Source organism: Dendronephthya gigantea, unplaced genomic scaffold, assembly GCF_004324835.1.
Source record: "Dendronephthya gigantea isolate DGI-Jeju-01 unplaced genomic scaffold, DenGig_1.0 000032F, whole genome shotgun sequence".
Classification (NCBI taxonomy): domain Eukaryota; kingdom Metazoa; phylum Cnidaria; class Anthozoa; order Malacalcyonacea; family Nephtheidae; genus Dendronephthya; species Dendronephthya gigantea.
The window spans coordinates 842,501-862,470 of NW_021163042.1; the positions used below are offsets into that span (position 1 = coordinate 842,501).

General features: G+C 37.1%; 3 protein-coding genes across 5 annotated transcripts in view; 2 read left to right on the forward strand and 1 right to left on the reverse strand.

Annotated features, from left to right (window-relative positions):
• The window catches only part of LOC114524902 (probable sphingosine-1-phosphate phosphatase), an 8,121-nt gene extending 4,643 nt beyond the window's left edge, over positions 1-3,478 (reverse strand). The window contains exons 1-4 of the mRNA XM_028546122.1: positions 3,368-3,478; positions 476-561; positions 134-228; positions 1-25 (exon numbers count right to left, since the gene is read on the reverse strand). The exon at positions 1-25 is cut by the window's left edge and continues 51 nt beyond it. Of these exons, the coding sequence (XP_028401923.1) occupies positions 1-25; positions 134-228; positions 476-561; positions 3,368-3,470 (309 nt within the window). The 5' untranslated portion in view covers positions 3,471-3,478. The remainder of the gene's footprint in view (positions 26-133; positions 229-475; positions 562-3,367) is intronic.
• A 1,823-nt stretch (positions 3,479-5,301) lies between these two features.
• On the forward strand, positions 5,302-9,216 carry LOC114524917 (monocarboxylate transporter 10-like). The gene is made up of 4 exons (XM_028546144.1): positions 5,302-5,457; positions 6,581-7,140; positions 7,600-7,966; positions 8,779-9,216. The coding sequence occupies exons 1-4, from the start codon at positions 5,409-5,411 to the stop codon at positions 8,949-8,951; spliced, it is 1,149 nt and encodes a 382-aa protein (XP_028401945.1). The 5' UTR covers positions 5,302-5,408; the 3' UTR covers positions 8,952-9,216.
• A 1,030-nt stretch (positions 9,217-10,246) lies between these two features.
• Positions 10,247-19,172, forward strand: LOC114524916 (monocarboxylate transporter 10-like). 3 transcript variants are annotated; one of them, XM_028546143.1, is made up of 6 exons: positions 10,247-10,396; positions 16,632-16,857; positions 17,403-17,440; positions 17,535-18,094; positions 18,375-18,741; positions 18,893-19,172. In XM_028546143.1, exons 2-6 carry the CDS (start codon positions 16,754-16,756, stop codon positions 19,063-19,065), a joined length of 1,242 nt encoding a protein of 413 aa, XP_028401944.1. In that variant the 5' UTR covers positions 10,247-10,396; positions 16,632-16,753; the 3' UTR covers positions 19,066-19,172. The 3 variants fall into 3 exon arrangements, with proteins under 3 accessions (XP_028401944.1, XP_028401942.1, XP_028401943.1); XM_028546141.1 differs by lacking the exon at positions 17,403-17,440; XM_028546142.1 differs by lacking the exons at positions 10,247-10,396; positions 17,403-17,440 and adding an exon at positions 14,542-15,452.
• Positions 19,173-19,970: the final 798 nt, after the last annotated feature.

A 19,970-nucleotide genomic window follows, 5' to 3' on the forward strand; every position in this document is an offset into this window, starting at 1 on the left:
TCGGCCGAGCCGCGCATCAACAATCCTTTCAAAGTAACAAAATTAGTATAACCTAAATGTATAGCACACCACTAAGTTTAAAACGGTTCTGATGTAAAAATTAACTGGCTATGTGTTTTGTCTTTATAGTTACCATTTAACAAAACAAATAAGCACGATATAAAATTCTTCTGTTCCAAAGAAACTCATATATTTCATAATTGTGTTCCATAGTGGCGTGCGATGGCGCTGAAATACAAAAGGGTACGTGAAGTAAGTCAGTCTATATGACCTGTGATAACCAGCCAGTCTAGGAGAAAAATCACACAAAATGATGTATTTTTATTAGTATGACCTGGTGATCATAATATGTTTTCTTCTATGCTATTATGTCAGACATACAGTACAAATTTAAGAAATAGAAAGCATTTTCCGTGTTTCTATACAGAAACACGCGTGGGAGTTTGGAAGAACAAAAAAATGTTATAGTACAAACCTGAATAGCACATAGAAGGGGTGTCCCATAAAGTGAGCTTGACAGGAGGCGATGTCTGATCCATCGTCCGGCTGGACCAAGTTTATCTGTTAAAGTAAACATAACAGATCAAAGAACCCGACTTAAATATATGCGATTATAATATTTTTTGAAATTTCTTTTGTCTTAGCTTACGCATGCTAGAAGTCTTGTGTTTATTATGTTTTTGCTAACGTTGATGCTCGTGTCGCATGTTTGAGCCTGGCCCACACTGGTGAACTTAGTTAGCACGCACACATGTCACTCGTCTCAACATAAATGTCAATATCTCAATTTGGTCCTGCCGGGAATGACTAGGAATGACATGTGTACGCGCTAAAGCCTGATTCTCATGTGTCACTTGACGGTCTGCGATGGCCATTGTCGGTGATCACTGATAAATTAAGTGCTTTGTTATTTTGAATAAATTTTCTCCGTCACCGTCCACAAACAATACGTCGCCGACTGTCTGCGACATATGGGAACCAGGCTTAAGTTCACTGGTGTGAGCCAGGCTTTAGACCGACTTCGATAGGTCGCCGACCGTCGGCGATGGCTATTGCAGGTGATGACTGAACAATGAATTGCTTGGTTATTTTGTAAACGGTCGGTAGCATCATTGAACTCGTTAGCAGTCTGGGAACGACGAGACAGATACCTACGGCTGACTAAAAAAACCCTGTAACCAAACAAATGGTATTGTGTTGGGGTTGAGTTGATATAATTTCAAAAAAAATTGAAACGAAAAAAAAAGGTTTGAAAAGTGTAAAATGGAAAAGCAAGGTCAAGGAGTGATTCGACATGGCATGTCATGCATTACAGCGTGCGCACTTAACCATTAAGCTATGGGTGCACCACTACTTGGACTTGCACAAAGAAATTACCTATACTGGTGAATTCAAATAATTATTTCAAATGATGCTACCAACCACCTACATGTACGGTCTTCTGAATTCGCTGTGACGTACTCATATGACTAGCAAAATTGCAGAATATAATTATATTCATGCAAGTGCTGGGACAGAAAGGCACGCCTAAATCGTGATGCACGTGCAAAATAAGCCCGACATCGTGTTCAGATGACTTTGGTAGCTCTCTATACAGTCTGCTCATAGTTTCAAGAAGAAAACAATAACATCTCATTCGTGTCGGCTTATAAAGAACCTCGAAGAATGTAGGCTGCGATTCGTACAGGCAAGTTATACCATATGGCTGTACTTATCGTATGGAGGATGGCTAGCCCAAAACAAGGTACAAATCAGTTCGTAGTAATATAATTATGGGGTCCTATAACTGAATCAAACATGTAAGCCAAATTCACTGTTGTGAAAACTGAATCTAAGAGCATTGTTTCTCAAATTCTGACAGTATAAATAGAGGAGTATATTTAAAACATATCTTATTTGGCATTGCATTGAATCTCAGGTTTTCACCTACTGTATATGTCCAAAAAAGGAAATAAAACAAAACAAGCAAATGTATTTCACAAGCTACAATACATGATGTATAGTGTTTTATCAAGGCTGGCGAGATAAGTAAACAGGCATAAACAACTGGAGTACAAAATATAAATTCATATAAATTAATGTGCTTAGAGATCTAACTTCATTGCATTCTAAAATATTTAGAGGATAATAGTGTGGATACAATTTCTTCCAGATGTACCTATAGTTCATGAATTTTTCTCAACTATTCTCAGGAATTATAATCATAAATACACACAGACCACACTCGCTTTTGTCGGCGACCAGCTCTGTAGCTCAGTAGCAAGAGCATTGCACTGGCATCGCATTGACATAGGTCCGATTCCTGCAGAAGGACTGATAGTTGATACATTGAACATACATTACTCACTGGCTGGCATAAATTTTAGTAATGTACATTATTATGATTTCCACTCAAAATTGAGACCCTTAAAACTCTTCAGAAGTTAATTCTTTTAAAGTATTATATATTTTGTTCAAGATGAGGTTTTGTTCAAGATCACATTCAAGATGACATAATAGCAATCATGTTGTAACTTTTCTGGTACACTCAATGTTTGCAGTCTTTGACCTGGCTCAAGCTGAAGATAGATAACGCATTTAATGGAATGTAATTTATATCATCATTACAATTGCATTAAAAATAGTAGTGTTAACAGAGTGTTTGGGAAGCTGACAATTGGGATCAGAAATCTGGTGAACACATATATCAATTATCTTATTCCTCAAAAGAATACTATTCAACAACCATCCAGGCAGGGTGCATTCTGTGTTGGCAGTATACTGACAATATTGGTGTGAAATTGGAATGCTTGTTGCTGTTAATGTAATTATGGGTTGCAGTAGCATAGACATTTAGACCAAAAAGAACAGAAAGCAATATTCAGGTTCACTATGTGATTTCTTAGGCTAAACAACCATTTTACATAGCATCCATTTAATTGATTTTTCATTGGCAAACATTCGGAATGAACTACACATGAAATGCAAACTGGATAACCTTTTTATATGCACTGCCTTATAACAGAAGCTATATCTAAAGTAAATGTCTTGAGAGGTCCTTCAGTTATATTTAAATAAGGCAGATTAAAAAGAATACTTTTCAATAGCAATGTCATTTCATAATAATAATAATAATAAAAAATATACATCTTTAGTTAAGGCTTTATTCATTATGAAATGACTTGCGTTCCCAGCCGCATGCAACGAATCCTTTTAAAAAAAATGACTAAGGAATAACATAAAAACGGATTAATATATTTGCAGTCACCGCATCAGCCAGCTGTAGGGATAAAAAAATAAAATAACATTTCATATACATATAAATCTGTGCTAATAACAAACCAAATTTAGGCAAAGAATAAAACACAATCGTCGATCAAGTACTAGCCTATAGGTGCTTCAATATATTCTCTGTCAGCTCCTTCCATTTTTGAAGATTTTCGCTCAATCGCCATTTGTTTATGCATTTTGATTTTGACTTCTTCGTCCATTGTTTCAATTTTCAACATTGATGGTTATTATAATCTGTGATTACCATAAGTCCGGAAAAATATCTCGACATTAAGACGCGACGACTTTCCGCTGGGCAAAACTGAGCCTCGTACCATGAACCATAGAGCCATGAACACTGCAGGCACCCTCGTCCCCGGCGCGTGTTTTATTTAATCGGTGATTAATCGCGTATCAGTGGCTAAGCTGATCAATGGTGAGCGTACAAGGGATTTTGGGGCAAAAATACTTACACTGGTCAAGGCCAGTGAGCCGTGATTAACACCAATTGATTAACGAACACGGGCTGGGTGCCAGTTACTGAAAAATGAAGCCAGACTGAGTCAGACATTGTTGTAGTTGTTGTTCGATTTCTTTGTCTCAAAATTTCTCACGGGAAATTTTTGGCCGTTGAAAAATAATACTATTAAAAAAAGCACGTGTTGCGGTTTGTAAGTAGAATTTTGCGATAGAAAGGAAAGTCTTGCCGTAACACTTGTGTCAGTTGTGTGCCAATAAGCAAGTAAAGCAACTGCCAATCTGTTTTATCCAAATCGAATATATTTGTTCTTCTTGGCGGCTAACACTCGACAATGGTCGAGTTAATATAGCAGAATTGCATGGTATAATCGACCATGGTCGAATGGTATGACTAAAGTAGGTACCGAAATGTAACTCGACCATGGTCGAATATACCGTATATCGGAGTATGGTATACTCGACCATGCACGAGTACCCGGTCAGGTACATATTTATATTATATTTTTATCGTGTCTAAACTTAGACTAGTCTTAATTTCGTATTTAATTTGTGTTTGTGAAATTTTTTACTAATGCAATCGCAATCGTCTGGATCCTCCCCTGGTTAATAGTGATAGTTATCAATTTCTTCCATGCCCTTCCAGTGAAATTGTCCCAATAAAAATGTTATTAATAACGAGAAGCTTAAAATTAACCTTTCTTCCGATGACGAATATGCCGTCATTTTTGGGGTGCTTTTTTCAAAAACCGTGAGCGTAAGACTTGGTAACGGCGACTGTCTTGAATTTTAAGCAGAATTTATTCTTGAAATGGTCTGTTGATTCTAAAAATATTGCTTTTCATGTTTAAACATAATTTTTAAACCCATTTCAGAAAATTGAAAGTACCGCAAAACGTCATCATGAGAAAGGCTAATTCCTGTGTATACGCCAGCTGAAACAAAAGAGCATGTAAATGATGTAATTCCTTAATATTTTGAAGAGGTGCTTAAAAAAGGTGATATTTTGGCACATGCATCAAGGGAAGAACTTGCCAAAGCTATAATTAGAGCAAATGTCGGAAATAAACCATAGATTGAATCTACGTATTAATAAAGGTGCTGTCAATGAATGATCCTACCAATGGACCAAACATAAGCATTAAAGCAAACTGACTTGACCCAACCAGTGCTAGAAACTTATCAAATCGAAGAGAATGGAGATATCTCCAACAGGAAGAGAACACCGTTTTGCAACTGTATGCAATATAGAAAATACATGCAATATACATATATTTCTAGGTCTCAGATACGTCCCTAGGCCTGCGGTCTCGGGCCGTTTTTGATACCTCGGTAAAATATTTTTATATCCGGAATACTCAGAATGGTTCCCGTAATGTATTTGACAATTTCTATAAACTGTAGGAACCTACCTTAAAACATTGTTGAAAATGAACTATTTTAATATTGCAACGCAAATTAATTTATTACACAAATTTGATATCGAAATTCGATAACTGTGCCGACACCAGACTTGTACCTTGACAGTTGACCCTGCACTGCCGCCAATGCCGGGCATGTTTAATAATATTAAGATGGATGACACAGAAGCACCCACAACTAGATACAAGGGAATTATAATTTGCGTATGTTCCTTTTTCACTCTCTCATTTTTATTTGGAATAGTAGGGAACTTTGCCCTAATGCTGCCGACATTCTTGGATGAATTCCATGCTGGAAGGACGTTAACAGGTATCAAATTCCATGCATAGTCAGTATTTTATGGTAGAATGTAGACGAAGTATTGACGTTATCCCAGCGACATTAGTTGTTGTGTGTGTTATGTTCTGGTCATTTAGGCCAGCAAATGCACTAATTTCTATCAATAAACCAAAAATTCATGAAATATGATCATTGAAAACTGGACATATGTTTTTTATAAGACACAAGTTTTCAAGTACAAAGTACCAAGGTCAAATGATCAATATAACCATAACCAGCTTTACACAAGCCTGGGTTGATTTGCCAACTTAGGTCAGCAATTCTCAATCCGGGCTGGCTCGGATAATATTTCGAGCAACAGACTACCACACTTTACATCAGTCTGGGTTGAGCCAGCCTGGCTTTACATGAAGAAATGAGTAAACTTTTCACCTCTTCACACCTTGCCGACCCCGGTTTAGAGAATTGTGTGCCCTGGGTTGGCAAAGTGCGAAAAGTTGATCCGGCTATCTTTTAGTTGCTATGATATAGATTTGCTCCTAGACGGGTTGACCTACAATCCTGGTCAAAACATTGACGATACTCAGTGTTAATTGCCACTACAGTCGGTAGTCACGGAATATATTTCAAAATTCTCCCCCTTTCCCCCACAAATCAATGTTGGGTGATGTGTCAGAACTCATTCAAGTATTTAGCATGGACTCAACATTGATTAGGGGGGCAAGGGGGGAAATTGAGACAGAAATGTTGATGTTTTGCATAAAAAACTACAAATCATTTTGAGTGTAGTCAATGGTTTTGGCCAGGATTGTAGGCTGGCAGACCTAGACTGCTTGGGCCCTCGGACACAGTGGCATAGCCAGCCTGACGATTTTGTCCCGCTATGCAAATTTCGAGTTATTATAATTATTCATATCTTTAGAAATTCATTGTTTTCGCAGTTAATAAACACCAAAATATTAGCATAGCGGGACAAATTATCAGGCTGGCTACGCTACTGCTCGGACATGCCCCTGTAAACAACTTTGACATGTTCTTAAATCATCAGTTCATCACAACATTAAAATTGATCAATACGCACAAAATATTTATAGTGATAGTTCATAGGGTTATCAATTTTTGCTCTTTATCAATTTTTTTTTGTGTTTTCCAGCACTGGTTGGGTCAAGTCAGTTTGCATTAATGCTTATGTTTGGTCCATTGGTGGGATCACTCATTGACATGTTTGGAATGTGTAAAGTTTCATTTGCAGGAGGATTTCTATATTCTGTTGGATTATTCTCAGCTTCTTATGTTGATTCAATCTATGGTTTATTTCCCACATTTGCTCTAATTGTAGCTTTGGCAAGTTCTTTACTTTATTCATCAGCTAAAATATCACCTGTTAAATGCATCTCTTCAAAATACCAGGGAATTGCATGCTCTTTTGTTTCAGCTGGTGTATACACAGGAATTTTAAGCTTCTCCTTATTAATAACATTTTTATTGGAGCAATTTCACTGGAAGGTTATGTTTCGAATACTCGCATCCCTTGGAGTCGTTATTTGTTTGTTATGTTTAACCTATGGTTGGAGCGAAGAGAATGAAGGTAACTCCAACAGGAATCGAACACCGTTTTGCAACTGGTACTTATGCAAACAACCACGGTACTTTGTCTTTATGTTTGGTTCAGCAGTATCAATGTTGGGATGGCCTGTTGCAAATTTCTTTTTGGTATGTAAGTATCTCAGTATCCAGGGGCCAGTTGCATGAAAGTTTCCATGGCTGGCTCTATGATTCCCAGATCAGTTCTGATTTGTGAGATATAATACATATTCAAATCTATCCTGCCACTTTGGTTGCAAATTTAGGTTGCAAACTTGTGCATGTTTCTAAAGAAAAGGGGCTGTCAGCCTGTCCTAACGTGAGGGCCAGGATCTGCCTCCCAAACCGCACCTGCCTCCAGTTTCCAAAAACTGGCATTGTGTACTTTTTATCAGTTCGCGCGAAAAATACTACCTAGTTGAGAACGACCTGGGGCGGTAAGACGGTTGTTTTGTTAGGAAAGTAGAAAATCGTCATATTCCCATTCTTTGTTCTCCTGACAAACTAAGGAAGTTAACTGAATAGAATACCAGTTTATCTGTTGTGGTATTACTTGATATAAACTTACAACCCTAAATTCTCTTTCAGGCAGATCGTGCTAAAATTTACGGTATTCATGAAAACCAATCAAAATGGTTTTACGTAGCGATTGGAATTTTCGGCGTCACCAGCGGACTTATAGCTGGAAAGGTTGGAGACATGATAAGATACCGTGTTATTTTGACCATATCCTGCCTCTTTTTTCATGGTATCAATACACTTTTCAGTTACCTATGCACAACTTACAGTACATTATTAATATACTCAGGCTTCTCTGGGATGTTTATTGGTATTTACAATTCTACACTTTGTCTCTCTGTATTGGATTGTGTTGGAGCGGCAAATATAGCTCAAGGCTTTGGATTTCTTGTTTTTTTCCAAGGCTTTTTCCTGTCTCTTGGACCACCCTTTGCGGGTAAGTAGCTGCATTTCATTTCTGTAAAAATCATCCAGTGGGTTATATTTGAATATTTGAAATTCAGCGTATTAAAAAACAATTTCATAATAACTAGTTAACTACAGTTCACGGCAAACAGGTATATAATCCATCGCAATTATCGCTACTCTGGTTTAAAAAAGAATGAAAGTAATCACCACACTAAAGTCTCGTTTACACTAGACTCAATTTATTGGCATGGTACGGCTAAAATGGGTACTAATGAAATGGGCACGGATACCCATATTAGCCGTGCCGTGCCAATAAATCGAGTGTAGTGTAAACGGGGAAAATGATTACATTCACGACCCAACGTTTCGACACTCAGGTCTAGTGTCTTCATCAGGGGTGATCTGATGTTGAAAATACTCTCAACATGACGTCATCTATCGACGCGAAAAACCTGGGATACGAGAATGACCCACTAGATGGCCTGGGTACGAAACGGCAGGAGTACGAAACGACCATAAATCCCTTATGATATATGATTTATGGTCGTTTCGCACTGCTGCCGTGTATAACCATGTGGGAGACTGGCGCTATTAAATTTAAGACGAGGGCGTGGGGAGTTATGAGTGAGTGTGTGATAGTGAAGTGTGATGTGAACAGCCCTTGCGCTGAGTGGGATTTTGTGTTACTTTTGTGATTGTGTCGAAGATTACATCTTGGGAAGGCCACATTTTCGACAACTAGTAACAAACTATAATATGATTAGATAGAATAATTTTCATTCTAAACCATTGCTTTTCGATTATTTTCATATAAATGCTCTAATTCTCTTTTATATCTAGGTTTTCTAAGAGACGCAACTGGCACATTTAAACTTCCTTTAATTATTGCTGGATGTTTGGAAATGCTCGGAGCGTTAATATCACTTCCAGTTGCAAGAGTGAAAAGAGGTGATGTAAGACCTAGTCAGGTCGACTCTGGGAGTAGAGAAAACAACAACAGTACTGCTGTTTAAAGTATCTCTTTCATTTTAAATTTGATATAAAGAATTAAACTGTAGGGTATATGTACGCCGTATACATGTTCTACGAGTATATGAAACCGCTATCTGGAAATTTACTTGAAACAAAATTTATAATATTGACAGGTAAATTGTGCAGAAATATTGCTTGAATGACATTTTACATATTATGACATATATAGCTTTATAATATTATTGAAAATGTATTAATATATAATATGCAAATTGTTCGTATAAAAGGCGAGTTTAGAGAATGTTTTGAAAGGCCTGCAAAGCTGCAAAGCACTTTCATGAAGAGAAGAACCGCGAATGTGAACCTCATTAGTTCGTATACTATCGACCGTATTTATGTAAGTATGTATACTGAATGTAGCGATGTAATTGCTTGAGTGTTTTTGAATGTGCATGGCAATAATAAGGAAGGAACAGTGAGGGAATCTTTTATCATAATGGAAAAAACTGTTTTTGACTATGGGGGACGAATTTGGAAGTGAGTATTAAATTCAAGATGTCCACCATCAAAATAAGTGTTTCCATTATGATAAATGAACCCTTAACTGTTCTTTCCTCACTATCGCCATTCGCCATGCACATTCAAAAACATTCAAGCAATTACGTCGCTACATTATACATACGTACATAAATACGGTAGTATACGAACTAATGAGGCTTTATTTATCTATTCATAAAACTAAAAAAAAGTATTGCAAATTAGCAATAAAAAACGAACAAAAATTCAGTATTCAGATGTTCCAGGTGTTCCATTCCGCGTTTTAGACTAGGAATATTAGCGTATGTTTTGTGGGTTAATATAGTATAAATTGTAGCAGAACACATTGGCTTCCAAGGTGCAAATCAATTGTTACAAGAGTTGAGATATATATGCCCAAATGAGCTTTTTCTCTGAATAAATTTAGCTTTTCTATATATAGTGTCTCCTTGTCAGGTTTGCCAATCCTCCCATGATTTGCGTGTGCAAAGTGTGATTACAAATCAGACTTCATCATCGATTTTTGAAATATTCAAATCAATATTATTCTAACGACTGAAGGTGATCGCTATTATTTTTTTATGCATGTTTCATGTTTCTGATGTGAATTTATCATGATGATCACGCATGTGATGATGCCAATGAAGTGATGAGGATGGGAAACCGGATTTTTGTGTCTCTATGGACAGTGGCGTAGCCAGCATCGATAATTGGGGGCCCATATTCATATATTCATGTTAACAGCCTGTAAAAACAATTGATTTGAAAAAAAATTATACCTGCGTATCACGAATATATGAATATTGCCCTCCCTAATATTGTATCGTTCTGTCTACGCCATTGCCGCCATGGAACTTTTTTGTTTCTTCACGCACAGGAAATAGATAGCGGGGATATATGTCCATGGTTGCAAACAGACGGGCGAATTATCAGGGCTACTACTATACAGGTATGAATTAGTGCGATGATTCGTTTATCTGCATGGTTTAAAATAAATAAATTGTGGAGCATGCCCAATTCTCAACAGCATCAGTGTGTGAAGTGGGAAAACTATTAAGATCGAGGAATAGCATTGGGATTCACTTTGGCACTTCTCGCTCAAGGACAGTTCAAGACACTCATTTGGATTTGATACGTACGTCGGCTTGTTCAAAATGAGAGACTTAAACTCAATGAGCCCGGCAATAATCAATGGGATTCTAGCAGAGAGTTCCAGTAATGTTTCGATATAATAGAATGTCTGGTGGTTTCGATATCTTTAAATTTCTTTAGTAGGGATCGTTTGAACACATCCGTACATACTAACTACATAGGAAAAGACGGTGGAAATCAGCTAAAATACTCATCATTTGGCAGTTTGGCTATGAATATTTGTCCAAAAATGTTCAATATTCTCTGCAGGCATCTAATAAACATGCACTCAACATTCATTAATTTCATACTCCAACGGGCAGTATTAAGGCTAAGTGCAACGCTGAAATGACAAACACTATATATTCTATACAAACACTACTCTAGACGGTCAATGTCTTATTTGTCAACTGCATATTCGTTTACGTTCGTTTTTAGTGCAAAGTTTCTTCAGTATTGTGATGAGTGGCGAAAATTCAAACACCGTCGGCTCTACGGCTTCATATTCAGATTAAAGGCTGCTTTCCACTGTCGCGTTTTTAGCACGTACGTACACGCACGTAAAAGTTTAAGTGCTTTTAAATTTTTATTATTCAACATCTAGGTCAGCGAATGCATACTAAGCTACGCGGAAAACTAAGTTCTTTCGATTTATTCATTTCGTTTTTTTAAAGATAACTTATATAAGCATTTAGACTTTTACGTGCGTGTACGTGCGTATGAAAAACGCGACAGTGGAAAACAGCCCTTAAATTCATACATGAATATGAAAATAGCGGGTGTCTGACCTACAAAATGTTGAAATAACTTCGCTATTTTCCGTGCAATAGATTTTTCTCTGCGAGCCATTCTTCATTAAAGCATTAGGCATTATTTGAGGATATTTGAGTTTATTTGACCCAAGCACGAAATCCAGAAAATTCGCGGAAGCTGAATTTGAATACACTGATTTGAATACACTGTCAATGGTTGAGACAGTGAACACAATTTACAAATATTTACCACATAGGGATTACAATATTGTAGGCATATACAGCTACCATACAGTGCAGTCTAATGCTACCAAATACTACCCAGTCTTCAATGCAGAAGGTTTATACGGTGAATAACAGCAAGGTTACATGAAATGGATAAACATCAATGCCCATAAAATAAGATTAAGTGACAGTAATACCTGATGAAAGCAAAGTGTTTGTCCAGAAAATGCAGATTATATGCTTAAAACGTATGAAGTTTTGATCAAAGTTACAATAAAAATAAGAGTGAGGAGACCGTGATTGACTTTCTCCTCAACATTTCAAATATTGAATATGACTACCATACATCCCCATTATCAATTTGGCTACCTTAACCTCCAATTTGTAAAATGTAGCCAGTTCAATATCATAATAAAAATATTAAAATATTTACTGACTCAGCTTTATCTCATCAGTTTTAATGATTGTTATTTATTTTGAATCCAGTGAATAGATTATCATTAATATTTGACCACTGTAATTAAGACTTACTGATTATGATTATGACAAGTACACGTATGAATACCATAGCATGAATACAAGCATTTTGAAAGCATTTTCATACGTACGTAAGGAAGAAAAAAGTAAGTGGAAAGCAACCCATTAGCTGCGAAAAAGTGTTTTCACATAAAAAATCACTCAATGTTATCAGTTTTACAAGTACATAAACAGAAAGTCACATTCTTAACATTTTTAACATTCGTGTTTTACCCTTTTTTCCTGCGTTTTACCCTCTTTTCCGCGTTTTACCCCTTTTCCCGCTTCCGCGTTTTACCCTTACCCGTTTCAATAGACTGCACTGTATGGTAGCTGCATAGTGCATATGGCTACTAATGTAACCCTATGGGGTAAATATTTGTAAATGGTGTTCACTGTCTTAACCATTGATCTTTTTGTGTGCCACTTAGTATGTGTTGTATTTTGAGGGCTCTTCTTGGTCTACCACAAATGGAAAGATCACACACATGAGACAGGCAATCCAGATTTCAGCAAGTTAATTCAATACGACAGGCTCAAAATATAGTGTGCCTCCTCTACAAAATTGAAACATACTAATATATGTCTGTATGCTTGTCGCCTTAGCTGGCCAATACTTCGCCGACGTCGGCGTCTATGAAAACCAGGCTTAAGGTTCACGCACGGCAAGCGCTTTCCCGCGTTTTACCCTTTTTTCCGCGTTTTACCCTTTTTTCCGCTCCCGCGTTTTACCCCTTTTTCCGCTTCTGCCATTCCGCTTTTCGTTTATTACGTAAACTGATGGCAACAACCCCCCGGATAAAAAGTATTTCAGCTGATCATCAATCGCTGCATGAACTTACATTATAGTCATGCAGATTCTGCGAATTTTTCAATCCCCACCCGTATAATTGCCAAAAGCGCTAGTTGTGTTTTGCTTTTTTAGCGAAAACGAAAAGTTGTTTGAATATATAAAATATATCACGCCAATTTGTGATAACTGTGGAGAAAGAACTTTCGATGAGAGGTCCTCTTAGCGCAAAAGTGGCCGGTGGTGCGAGGGCTTTTATTTCGGAAGTGTGATGTTGTTGTTCGAGTCAAATGACAAAACCCGTTTCTCATTGACTGCGATAATACAATTAATTAAATTAATTATATCCATATAAAGAATGACATTCAGTATAGAAAATATATAAGTACATAGTTTAAGAGAAATAGCGAAAAGTATTTCGCCGATCACAAACCACAAAAATGACGCTGCACTAAGTAACATTTTAGTCATGCAGCTTCTGCGAATTTTATGGACTTCGTGTTTGGGCTGTTGAGAATGGGGTAAATTTTCTACATTTTTATATAATTAGTAATTAGGAACAGTCATTCACTTAATACGTCATATAGGTAAGAATGCATGAGATATAATATGTGTGAATCAAAAAGGGTTTAGTGCGAGTGAGACGGTTTAGTGATCGGGGATGTAACTTGGGAAATAAAAGAGAGAAAACCCAAAACTTTTGTGAGTGTGTTGGTTTAACCATAGTTATGGTTTAACCTTACGCCTCAAACGGCGCTCCCAACACAAGTGGCACCTCCGACGGGATCTGTGAGAGAAATCGAAGAGGCACTAAAACAAATCGAGATAAAACAGAAGTTAGCTCAAGCACATGTGAAACCTTACAACGAGCGATCGAAAAGCGGAATATAACGAGCATCGAGCGTCATAAAAACAGCATACGGAAAACCGCAGACGAGATTTACGAATTAAAGGTAAAAGTACAAGAGATACGGATAGGAAAGCGAGACGAGGCGAGCGAGATTAAAACATGGACGGACAGCATAGAACTAGAACTCGAGAGATGGGATAATGAGATAGCGAAGACATTAAAAATAACGAATAAATGGAAACAAGAAGAGGAAGCAAAATTGCACAAGCAAGAAATTGAAGCGAAAGTGCGACATGAGCAGTTCGAACAGCAACTTGAATTTGATGACTCAAATGGATCTAAAGCTTCAACATAAAATTAAGCTGGATAAAACGCGTAAACATTTGGACTGGAGGCATAAGGCGGAGGTTGCAGCGGTGACGAAGTTCTCCTACCTTAAAGAATTGGTCGGCCCAAAAGTGAAATCATTCATAGACCGACTGCCATTCTCTACGAAAGGTTACGAGCGGGCAAAGAATATCCTAAAAACGAAATATGGGGACGACTGCGAGATCGTGAATGCGTATGTACAGAATCTGATGAATCTACCGACCATACAGGGAACGAATCCTGGTAAGATACATGCCTTCTATGATAAGTTAGTGTTTAACGTGCAGTCTCCATAACAGATGATGGCTGGCGCCAGTGGGATTTTGTCAAATTAGTAGATGCCCTTAGGAAATAGACAGAGAGAAACCCCCATGAAAGTCGATGACAGGCCCTCTGATAAGAATAATTATAAGTTGCCGAGTGTTCTTCGAACAAAAACATTCCAAACGCGCCAGCACGAAACAAAACAAAGACGATGTTTATGGTAAGGAGATTGACCATATTATGTCAGCTGTCCAAATCAGCTGTCCAAAATTAGTTACGTCTGCGGAGCGAAAGAAGTATCTAAGCGATAAGCGTTTGTGTTTTAACTGTACTGGGGCCGATCATCGTGCCTCTGCCGAAGCCGATTTGCTTGTACCAAATGTAAGCGTAGACATCATACCTCGATTTGTGACGCCCCGGATGAAAGGAAGCCTCCAGCTGCGCCCTCTAATGACACGCCACTTAATACCGCAACTTGTGCGTCCAATAGGTCTGTCGTTTATCCTGTCGTAGTTGTTAAAGATTTATAGCGAGAAACGGACGGCCCGAGAAAGTATATTCAGACAATGCGAAGACGTTTGTTGCTGGAGCGAAGTGGCTGAAACGAATTATGCACGACGAGAGATTCAACGATGAGTTGGCGAAGATGGCTATCAAGTGGCAGTTCAGCCTAAGTCGAGCACCTTGGTGGGGTGGTCAGTATGAAAGATTGATAGGTCTTATCAAACAAGGCACAGATATAATTTGGACGATTAGAAACAACGCTGTGCTGTTTATAAATAGTCTATTTAGTGAACATCCGACGCAGCACCGAAATCATTTCGGTTTACAGCATTTGGTTAACAGCATGGTTCGTGAGGCGCTCAGGGAACAATTATAGATTGATTAAATAAGATACATAAGTTATGTTATTTAGTTTGTGACAATGACATGTGTGTCAGTTTGACACGACAAGTAGAGTGCTCGTTAAACTTAATTAAATCTAGACTAGGAACTCCTATCGAAAAGATCCAAAAGAAAAGCTAACCTTTATTACAATGTAGAATATTCAGTTAATTTGCTAACCAGATAAATATTGAATGTATAACCCTGAGGACACGCTAAAGAAGTGAGTAGCAACAATTAATTTTCTTAACTCATTTACATTATTACTTTACTTATAATTCTTAATATTCTTAATATTGTATATATAGATCGACTAGTATCAGTGTATCAGTGTTAATAAACAATCAAAAGTCAAAACTATACGATTACGTGTCTACTACATTCATCGAAATAAAGTCCAGCGGACCAATTTATTATACAGAGATGAAAAGGAATGAGATGTTTTGTTAAATATTTAGGAATTTAGTAGCGTGAGTAATTAATTAATTAGTAGCAACCAATGACAGAGTAGATGACAGAGAAGAATCAGAAGATAATCAGGTAGGAAACGTAATTACGTGAAGTGATAGCGTAGATGTAAGGACTGTGTCTATATTGTGAGTGAAAAATAATATAAGACCAACAAAATTGTGAATTGAATACAATAATGGCAATATCGCGGCAAACGAAATTTGAGTACTTTTGAGTATGATTTATCCAAGGCAAGCTAGTGCTTTCGTAGTAAATTTGTACAATCTAACATCTACAATCAAAACTCTTTAATTCAAATCTGTAACTATAGAACAAATATTTAGAAAATACAATATGTATTAGAATATACAATGAACTTCAAGTCTGCTAGAGAATGCATAAATTTTGGCTTATTTGGTGTGTGGTGCTGAGCTATTGAGCAATTGTAATATTAGCAATAAAACCTCCGTTTGACCACGTTTGATTCGGGGTTATGTTTAACCTGCTTAATTCTTTATATTTTTATTGGCGAAAGTCAAAATTCTGTATGTTGCAACAGATGACTGGTTGCCTAGGTGTCGGGAGGGCACTGAAACTTTGCACCATCCTTGGATCCCTAGTTAACATTTGACAACGAGATTTGCATCAAGTCGTGGCTTGAAATCACGCTATCAGGGCACATCAGAAAATGTTGCTCTTGCTTACGCCGCTTTTGCTTTCATGGGCAATGGGATTAATAACATCTTTTTTTCTAATAAAAAACACTATTATGAGGGTTAAGGCTATATATATTTACATTTTCTATGTATATGGTACATGGTCACGGAAAATACCATCTTGGTTTATAAAATGCATGAGCTTAATATCAGATTAACATAACAGTACATATTCGTTCTTTGTGAGGTTGTGCATATTAACTAGTTGAACGATTAATAATATCTTTCTACCGCAGTTCAAAATCAGACCTGGGTATCGTGGTATAGACAGTTAGCTTATGTTGTACAGTGTACTAATGTCAAGGATGGATGAAACAGAAGCACCCACAACTACATCCAAAGGAATTATAATTTGCGTATGTTCCTTTTTCATTTCTGCATTCTCGTTTGGAACAATAATGAATTTTGCCCTAATGCTGCCGACATTTCTGGACGAATTCAATGCTGGAAGAACATTAACAGGTACTTAAAGTTTGTTATACATAGGGTGTCCCAAAAAAAAGCAACCACTTAAATATGCAGAACATTAATACAGCTCTAAAGCGCAATAGATAAGCACCACTGGGAATTGAAAATGGCTCTTAATCCTTCATTTACAATGCTAAAAATAATTTTAGCTGAACTGTGTTTAAGTAAAACACTTGTCAGTAGTCCTGGTTGGCGCAACAAAACTTATTTCCACCTTTAAGAGTGAGAACAAACTAAGTTGTTTTACTTTTTTTGTTTCCTTTTTTGTTTACTTGTAACTGCTTACCAATGAATTGATCTCTTTGGTAATATTGGGTGGCTATCAAAATACAACATCTATAATGATTCGTGCACAGTTTGGAAAATTAACCAAGATAACAGCACCACGCGGCCAAGCGAGCGTTGATTTTCGCAATATCTAAACACGGTGTATTTTTGCAAGAGGAATAAATTTTTTGGGGGGAATTTTCAAGGGCCCTGCTTATACCCTACACTCAATTAATTGGCACTGTACCCGTACCCAATTTATCCTCACTCAGATTACCAATAATACAAAGGCCAAGTACGGATGAAACTGGTACGAGCTTGCAGTATACTCATTTTACCTGTTCCATGCAAACTCCGTGAGTGTAGTGTAAAGGAAGGCCACTAAAGCTTATTTCTTTTTCTAGCACTAGTTGGATCAAGTCAGCTTTCAATGATCTTTATGTTTGGACCATTAGTGGGATCTCTAATCGACTTGTTTGGAATGCGGAAAGTTTCATTTGCAGGAGGATTTCTTTATTCTGTTGGATTAATCTCAGCTTCTTACGTTAATTCAATATATGGTTTATTTCCGACATTTTCTCTGATTGTATCTTTGGCAAGTGCTTTACTTTATTCATCGACTCAGATAACGCCTGTTAAGTGCATCTCATCAAAGTACCAAGGAATTGCATGTTCTTTTGTTTCTAGCGGCGGGTACACAGGAACGCTAAGCCTTTCCTTATTGATCACATTTTTATTGGAGCAATTTCGCTGGAAGGTTACGTTTCGAATACTCGCATATCTTGGAGTCGTTATTTGTGTGTTAAGTTTAACATATGGCTGGATCGAAGAGGATGGAGATATCTCTAACAGGAATCGAATACCGTCTTGCAACTGGTCCTTATGCAAACGTCCACGATATTTTGTCTTTATGTTTGGTTCAGGAGTAGCAATGTTCGGATGGCAGGTTGGAAATTTCTTTTTGGTACGTGAATTGTGAGGTGACAATTAAAACACTGTGTGTCAGTCCCGGCCCAACGTCATAATTATAAGCTCCGTCCTCATTGACTCCACAAAGTTTACCTTTTCTTTTTTTGAGTAAATTAAGAAAAGAGTTGATTTTACATGGCATGTTCATTTTTGTAATTGTACATTATTTGTTGAAATCAAGTAATCAACCTAGGTTTTAAGGGATATGCACGATATGTTCTCTTTTATGGTGTCATGTGATATTCTGCCATTCATATTTACAACTCTTTTTTTAGGCTGATCGTGCTAAAGCGTACGGCATTCACGAGAACCAATCAAAATGGTTTTACTTCGTGTTTGGAATTTTTGGCATCACATTCGGACTTATAGCTGGAAAGATTGGCGACATGATTAGATATCGCGTTATTTTGAATATATCATGTCTCTTTCTTCATGGTATCAATACACTTTTCAGTTACCTTTGTAAAACTTACAGTACATTATTAATATACTCGGCTTTCTCTGGGATATTTTTTGGTATTTACAATTCTACACTTTGTCTCTCTGTATTGGATTGCGTTGGAGCGCCAAATATAGCTCAAGGCTTTGGATTTCTTGTTTTTTATCAAGGATTTGCTATATTTCTTGGACCACCCCTTGCAGGTAAGTATATTTCAAATGGAACCTCAACTGAAAAGAGATGCATATGATAAAAATTTAAAAAAATGGACTGCATATCAAAGGTTGGGCAGAAAAGTCGATATTTTATATATTCCATTGTATAAATGTGCCGATTTTTCGCTCTGTTTTCTAGGTTTTCTGAGAGACACAACTGGCACGTTCAAACTTCCTTTAATTATTGCTGGATGTTTGGAAATGCTCGGAGCGTTAATATCACTTCCAGTTGCCGGAGTGAATAGAGATGATAATTTATCTAGCTGCCTCAACTCTGAGAGTAGAGAGAACGGCGACCTTACTTCTGTTTAAAGTATCGTGATATTCGTCAGGGGCCAGTTGTATCAAGCCCGTTTAGCTTTGTAAACGGTGGTTAACTTCATGCAAAAGAGAAAGCAAGTCTATTGTTTTATTCAAGAAGCAAACTAAATGTTTTTAACCTTAATACAAAGATACTGTTTACAACTACATATTCAGTGCATAATATTCAAGTTGACTCATTCAAGAGGGATGTAAGAGTGTTATTTAATTTTGACTTATTTACCGTTTAATCTGAACGGGCTTGATAAAACCCGCCGCACTCGGCCGCAGTCTCGAATCAAAATTGCGTATTTTAGACAGAATTGGCGCTATGATGTGAACCACCTGGTCGGTCTATTTGGTTTAAGTCACTTGTAGTGCCACAATCACGATGAAATAATTTGTTTACATGCATGCAGTCATATTGAACGAATATATGAAACCACTAGGTTAGTTGTACAGAATTTCAGAAATATTTAATTTAATGATATTTTACTTAGTAAGACATATAATGATAATTTTATATACTTTTATAATATTATAATAAAATCCTGACGAAGGTCGAAACGTCGAGAAGTGTTCTTGTCTATTTTAGGCAGTTGTTATACCACATTTGATGCTAAGTTATTAATGACAATGTATTACTAAGTGATATTCAAAATGCTATAACAAGTTTTAATGCTATAACAAGTTTTAATGCATGCGAATGATTCGGGAAAGGTCTTTTACATGCATAATTGGGATTGGATATTGCCTTTCGAAAAAAGAAATATTGAGGCATACAAACACGGGACGCGATTCGGCGACGCTATTCGGCCGAGTTTATAACGCAACGATGGTTCACTTGACTCGACTAGTGTTCATTCTTGGCAGGGACAAAGTCATCAACGTTTGCATGGCCAACGACCCAACGTGCA